At 52.2% G+C, this 7,230-nt stretch overlaps 1 protein-coding gene across 1 annotated transcript in view; it reads right to left on the bottom strand.

The window, feature by feature from the left end:
• Positions 1–7,206, bottom strand: part of Nol4l (nucleolar protein 4 like) — a 65,975-nt gene extending 58,769 nt beyond the window's left edge. Inside the window, exons 1-2 of the mRNA XM_010628447.3 lie at positions 7,188–7,206; positions 1,470–1,579 (exon numbers count right to left, since the gene is read on the bottom strand). Coding sequence (XP_010626749.1) covers positions 1,470–1,532 — 63 coding nt within the window. The 5' untranslated portion in view covers positions 1,533–1,579; positions 7,188–7,206. The remainder of the gene's footprint in view (positions 1–1,469; positions 1,580–7,187) is intronic.
• Positions 7,207–7,230: the final 24 nt, after the last annotated feature.

Raw genomic sequence — 7,230 nt, 5'->3', positions numbered from 1 at the left:
CAAAAAAAAAAAAAAAAAAAAAAGATTATATACATAATAAGCTTTTAAAAACCAAATCAAACTGAAGAGGAGCCATTAGGCAGCTCACAGTGAGGCTTATGCCTCACTGACAGCTGCTGGCTGTGTCAGGATCCAACCCAGCAGTCAGTCCTAGTAAAGAGCTGGTTCTGGGCCTTACTATTTGTGGCAATGGGTGAGCACAGTGGTGACGAGAGGGTAAGAAAGTGACGGTGTGGACGGTTATAGGAAGAGAAAGGCCACGAATTACTCCTCGGTGGTAATCAAAGGTTATTGTGCAGTAGGGTTGAGACATTTTAACTATTAACAAAAGCAACACCCTGGTGACCAGCAGATGTACAGAACAAACAACCTGGTCCTTGCGAATTGGAAACCCAACCCCAACACTACTTCCCCTGCAAGATAACTTTTGATGCAACCATCACAGGACAGGCGCTCAGGCGAGAAACCCAGGGAGACACAGATGCATACAGCTCTGGCTTCAGGAGCAGAGCAAAGCTGACTTCATTTGGCCTTCAGGGGCCGGCATAGTGTGGGCACTGGAGGGCGCAGCCTCACGCTCTAGCCAGCCAGCCTGAATCCGATGCGGTGACACCGGCCCAAAGGTGACCCAAAGCCATCCTGCCACATCAGCCCGGAGCCAGCCTCGAGCCTGCCCCCGCCACATTGTCAAGGTGACCAGTGGTATAGGCGGTGCAGCAGGAGGGCGGTCAGAGTGGAGTTCTGCCCCATCCCGCCATGGGGGAAGGACGGCCATCCCCCTAGTGCTGCCTGAGGACTTGGTGGGTTCAGATATCACCGGAGACGAGAGCACTAGAAACCGAAGGTCAGAAATTATCCCATGCTTTTGGGCCACGGAAGTAAGAAAGACTGGCACTCGCTCTATCTCTTGCTGCCTGCCTGCCTGGCCAAGAGTCAGGAGGTGCACTGTGCAGGGAGGCAGGCGGAGGGAGTTTCTTTCATTGCCTGTTTCCATGGTGTCTGGCAGCCCATGGCAAAGCACAGCAGGGAGCCTCGGACAGCAGAGGGCCCCAGGGCCTTTTCTAGCCTGGGCCACCCTCCAAGGCCCATCCTCCTGGCCTGTCTGGGCCCCAAGAGTGACAGAGGCCATAGGCAGGTGGCCAGGACTTCTCTCTCACTCCTCCCTGGGGAAAGGAGGCCAGTGACACAGCAGACAAAATGCAGTTCAGAGTCCAAGTCTTGCCTACCCCTGCCTGCCTGCCTGACCTTGGAGACGGCTTTGGGAAGCCTGCACTTCCGGGGTTTCACGAAGCCCAGCAACCGCCCCCAGGAGGAACACATTCCTCCCTTCCCTCTCCCCCTCACCCAAATGCACGACCAAATGACCAGATAAGGGCCTCTTTGATTGCCAGTGTGTTTTACAAAGGCCTTGGCCACAACCAGGGGCATTAGGACGCCTCCAGGTGGGAGAGGTGGGGCAGCCGCCTTACCTGCTCCTGGGAATTCATCACTCGCAGCTTCATCTGCTTCAAGTACGTGGAGGTGAGGGGCATGTTGTAATCAATGATCCCGGAGACCAGAGGAGATGGAGGCTCATTTTCTGGCAAGAAGAACAAAAGGAAATCCTTTCAGTCTGTGCTGGGGCCTGTCACCCGCATACAGAATTCAACTCAGTAGAGGCTGGGGCTGGGTGTGGTGGCGCACACCTGTAATACCAGCACTAGGGAGGCTGAGGCAGGAGGATGGCTGTGAGTTTGAGACCAGCCTGCGCTACACAGTGAGTTCCAGGTCAGTCTCAACTACACAGTGACACCCTGTCTCAAAAAAAAAATAAAAAAGAAGAAGAAGAGGCTGGGGCCTGTATCTGCATATAGAATTCAACCCAGAAGAGGCTGCCTCTGGGACAGAGCAGGCCAAGGGCCACTGACTGGTGGCCTGTCCACCATGGCTGGCCTGTAGTGGGCTGTGTGGCATTGAAAACACTTGCCAAGTGGGGGCCAGTGCTTAAAATAATAAGACATTTCACATGTGAAAAGATGTGAAAGTTTAGCTTCTTTGAAAAATGGAAGGTGTGGGCACCCAGAGCTCCCACGGTGGATGGCAGCAGCCACCTCCTCCAGACAGAGTGTGGCACTGTTTGCCACCGCTTCCCCCCTCCCAGTCCCTATCCTACTGCACACCTCTGCTCAGTTAGGATACCTGCTGGGGCCTTGAATGCATTCAGGCTTCCAACTCTGGTCTAAGTTAGGTCTCTTCCTGGTGGACACTGGCCATGCACCCCAGCCCAGCCCAGCCGAAGCCCCACAACACCCCCCAGGTTCCATATGGTTCACAGGTCCAAGCCTGGCCTCCAGCACCTCCGCCCTCCCAAGTGCTGCCTCCTCCTTAATCACACGCAGTGGGGGCAAGTTCCTCCCATGTGTTGCTTTGCTGCCCGGAAGATCAAAGCAATGCATGTTCTTTTTGTAGAGAATCTGCAAAGTGCAGAGAGATGTAAAAAAAAAAGTTTTAAAAGCCATAATTTTACCAAGCAGCTCAGCATATGCTTCTGTTTATTTTTTCCCTTTCCATATTTCTTCTTTGCATATTCGATATCACAGTGCATATAAAGAATTATACTCTGCTTAAAGAAAAGGTTTTGGAGGGGTTGTTTTGTTTAGCATTTTGCCGTGGGTGTTTGTCACCATCAATGCTCTTGTTTTGTGTTGCAGATATAATTTTTATTTATTTTATTTATTTATTTTGGTACTGGGGATTGAACTCAGGTCCTTGCGCTTAGTGAGGCAGGCGGTGGAACCACTGAGCTAAATCCCCGGCCTGCAGATGCAATTTTTAGAGCTGCATAATATTTTACCATAATTTACTTAAGTTATTCCTTTACAATTGGTTATTTGGGTTGTTTCCTACTGGGGCTATTACAAACATCACTGCAGGAAACATCTCTGTGTACAAATATTGACCTGCATTTCTGATCTTTTTTTTTCCAGAACTGATTCCAGGCAGTGGAATTCATGGGTCAGAAGGTAGGAATATTTGCTAACTCCTGAAATCTCTGGTCAAGCTGCTGGGGGAACAGTCCTGACTACCTGGCTCTAGCCTTCTCCTGCTTCCTCTTGGCCAGGTTTGTGTCACCCCAGGCCTTTGATCAAAAGATCCCCTTGTTCCTCGGGTGGGCTGGGATCTGAGTAGGGTAAGGGGAAGTGGGAATGACTTCCTGATTAGCCAAAGCCTGCCCTCCTCCATCACCACCCCACCCAAGAGACGCCAGGGGAAGTAAACGCAACCTATCCTAGCATTGTCTCTCTATGTCTCACCCTTCAGAGCCAGCACCCAAAACAAAGAAACCCTGCAGCCATGCGCAACAGGGGAGAGAAGCCAACACAGAAGGACAAACACTGTACAATTCTGCTTGTGTGAAACGTCTAGAATGGGCATATTCACAGACAGAATGGAAAACAGAGATTACCTGGCAGTGGGAAGGGGATGTTATTGCTAAAAAGGTACAGTTTCTTTTGGGGGTGATGAAAAACTTTGGGAAATAGGTAGTGATAATTAATGTCTTTAAATGGCACGATGAAACGGTAAAATGGCAAAATTTATGTTATAAATAGTTTACCACCGAAACGAAGAAAAGCCAGGAAACATGACACAGAGAGGACAAGGGGAAACCCAGGGGCCAGGACTGGAACATCCCTCGGAAAGCAGGACGCCCAGCTAGATAGGCCCCACGACCAAGGCTCCACAGGCACATTTACGATTATCACGTTTATAAAAATGCAGAAGTTTGTCTTGATTTTTAGCTATGTTGTCACACACAAACAGTGTCTCATTTTTGTTCTTTGAGAAAAGAAGTGTCACTTAATGGCAGGTCTCAGAAACTGGCTTCAAGTGGTCCACCCTCCCCACCTCTCTTTTTAAAGAGCTCACTCCTGTTTTGGGGACAGGAAGTTACTGGCACAGACAGCTGATGTCTAAGGAAAATAAGGTGCATTTTGTGCCTCTCTCTGGCCAAGCCACCATCATCCTAGTCTTAAAAGTCCTCAGTCCTCAGGGGTCATTTAGGCCCTGGGCCCCCCAAATCAACTGGCTGGGAGGCAATATCAGCAGACATTCCAGGACTTCACTGAGGTGGTGTCCAGGAGAGGACCTGGGGTTCCTATCTGCAGATTGTGGAGCTTCACACTGAGAACCGCTGCTTCTGTTTCATTTCCTTAAAGATGAGGAGCTTGTCTGGTGAGAAGTTAATGAATAACAAGGTATTTGTGAAAGTCCAAAGAGGCAGGGAGCTGGCTGTGTTCTTTCCTCAATGGCCACCCATGTCCTGTCTAAAATGCCATGACTGCTTATGAGAAAGTATTGTTGATAAAGCCAGTTATAGGATGGGCACGGTGGCACACACCTGTAATACCAGGACCTGGAAGGCTGAGGCAGGAGGATGGCAAATTTGAGCCCAGTCTAAGCTACACAGGAAGTCCCCATCTCAAAATGATGATTGATGATGATGATGATGATGATGATGATGATGATGATGATGGTTAAAATGCCAGTTATAGTTGAGTTTAGGAAAATGAAACAAAACAAAACCCAGTGGCCAAGATGGCACTCCTGGGAGGCAAGAGGAGGAGTCATTACAGGTCTGTCCCCTCCCTAGCATCTCCACAGAGCAGAAGCCACTTCCTGGGCCAGGTAGGGTAAGGCAGGATGCCTGGTCCTGGGTGAACACACAAATCCACCAGAAAACACCTCTTTGGTGGTGGCACCTTGTGGGGCAGGGGACATTCCATGTCAGGAAGTGAGCCACGGGGCTGGAAGGAGAAAGGTCAGAGCTCAGTCACCATGCCGAGGACAAGGCCGGAAGAGGTTTTCAGCAGTGGGAGCCCCACAATCTTTGAACCCATTTATAGGAAGGAGCAGGTCTGGAGCTTGAGGCTCATAGGCAGGACCTGCACCAAGACAGGAGACCTCAGGCAGAAGCCCCACAAGGAAGAAGGGCTCCTGGGGCTCCCTGAGGAGGTGGCAGCCATGTCCTAGCCTATAAACAAACCACCACCACCATCCCAGTGGTCAGTTACCATGGAGAGGGCTGAATTAGGAGCCCACGAGGGTCATGGAGGCTAAATGATCCAGCAGATTGTGGAGGAGAGGTGGAGGATGTGCCCCAAGGTTTCAATACCTCCTAGCCAAGGAAAATTGAAACCAACCCAAGGGCTGAACCTAGTTTTCCATGGCCTTGAAAATAATCAGTGATAAAGGGCTTTACCCAAGCCTAGCCCACTGCCAACCTCCACCGGTGGCATCACCAAGTGCCCATCCATCACAAACCTCAGCAGAGGGGCAGTGGCCCTCACAGCCTCCAGGTGGGACACCAGGTGACACTACTCATGCGCTCTCACCTACTGAACCCAAGAGCTCCTCCTCCTGGGATGACAGGGGTTCTGGGTGCCCACTGCAAGGCTGGGAAAGATCCCCCGAGGTGCCGGGGACATGTGCAAGGACAGGTGTGGAAGAAGGGCCAGGCACAGGGAGGCCACGACAGCAGCCAGCCTGGTGCACAAAACTGCTCCCAACTCAGAAGGAATGGGATGATCTCTGGGAAAAGCGAATCGGGCAGGTAAGTCCTCATTCGAGGAGCACTGTGTGGGCATTTGGTGGGGCAGGCAGGGAAACATTATGGGGGCCTCAGGGCTGAGGAATCAGAAAGGACTGAGCAGGATGTGAGTCCGTTAGAGCTCCGAGGAGGGCAGACTGAGGGCCCAGGAGTAGCTTGGGAAAGCTCTGCAAAGAGGATCAAAAGGACCTGTGTTCAGTCGCCCAGTAATGGACTACTGAGCACTTTTCAAAGGGTTCCACGTGGATCTTTTTGCTTGATGCTCACAATAACCCCACAAGGTGAGTGCTGGTGTTAATATCCCCAGCTTACAGATGAGACAACAGTGCACAGAGAGGCTATGCAACTTTCCCACAGTCACACAGGGAGTGTGAGATGGAGAGAGAATGGGCCAGCATGTGGGGCCAGAAAAGACAGGCTCTACAGCTCGGGAGGGACCGGGTGGAGAAGGATAGGAAGAGGCAGCTGGAGGGTCAGGCATGGAGGGGCCTTGGGGACTACACAGGTGCATCTGGGCCTGGTTGAGGAGCACGGACAGCTCGTTCCCTGAGGAAGCAGAACCACTGTGTCCACTGCCAGTGTGGGGTTTACAACCATGCAACATCAAGTTGCCTCATCAGGAAAACTGAAATGCACAACGCAGTCCCTCTCTCGGAGCACAGGCTGCTCCGAGGGTACACCTGGCTCTCTTGTCCTTCACCCTGACTGGGAAGCCCTGGAATTTCCCACCCTAGGCCTTCCGGATGCTGCCGCCTTCTTTGTTTATGCTCCTGGTGCAGTGGGGGCACAGGGCTGTCCAGGCCCCCAGATGCTGCTGGGGACAAACCGCTGAGCCAGGGAGAGGCTGCTCAGCTTCCTCTCTTTCTTTCCCAAACCAGCCCGGGAAGTAAGGCTCTCTCCCTGCCTGCTCAAGAAGCCTTCATCCTGTCCCCTGTAGGGGGAGGGGGACTTGCCTGGGACAGCAGTGTTGAAGGGGGAAGGGCCGGGCCTGGTATGGCAGGGGTGGGAGCTCAGGCCCAGGCCGGAAAAGGGAGGGGTCACCTGTCAGCTGGCAAGGTCAGTCATGCAGGCTGATGCCTCTGGCCATTTAGCTGACAGGGGAGCCTTTCAGACCCTGAAGCTTGCCATAGGCAGCTGCCAAAAACCAAACCCTTCCCTGCTACACTGCATCCGGGATGTGGACACATGTGCTCACCTGGGTGGGGCAGGTGCATCTTGGAACCCGCCTTGGTGGGGGCTGGCTGTGTATCTCTCTGTGGGGTCACCCCGGGAAACCTTGCAAGACACTGGCAGTCTTGTGTCTTGGTGCCGTGGTACAACAACACAGGCGGGAAACAGGCAAAGGGTGCCCAGGTACCCTTTGTAATGGCTTGTTTCATTCACCTGCATCCTCACAGCCCCAGGAGTAAGGTGTTCTGTCCACTTCAAAGATGAGAATGTAAATTCTCCTGCCTCCATCTCTGCCTCCTGGGAGAGCTGGCATGAGTGACTTTACCCAGCACTTCTGTTAATAGCTATTATATGCAGCAGGTGCTCAGAGAGGTTCCCTAATCTGCCTAAGGACACACAGCAGGGGACTAGGTTGCACAGCCAGGCCTACCTGTCCTCAAGCCTATACTCTTCTATGGGCCACATGGTCTCCT

This window comes from Fukomys damarensis, unplaced genomic scaffold (assembly GCF_012274545.1).
Source record: "Fukomys damarensis isolate Sample0158 unplaced genomic scaffold, DMR_v1.0_HiC HiC_scaffold_22, whole genome shotgun sequence".
NCBI lineage: Eukaryota > Metazoa > Chordata > Mammalia > Rodentia > Bathyergidae > Fukomys > Fukomys damarensis.
Note: the sequence above shows the minus strand (reverse complement) of the source record. Positions and strands in the feature narration are given on the sequence as shown.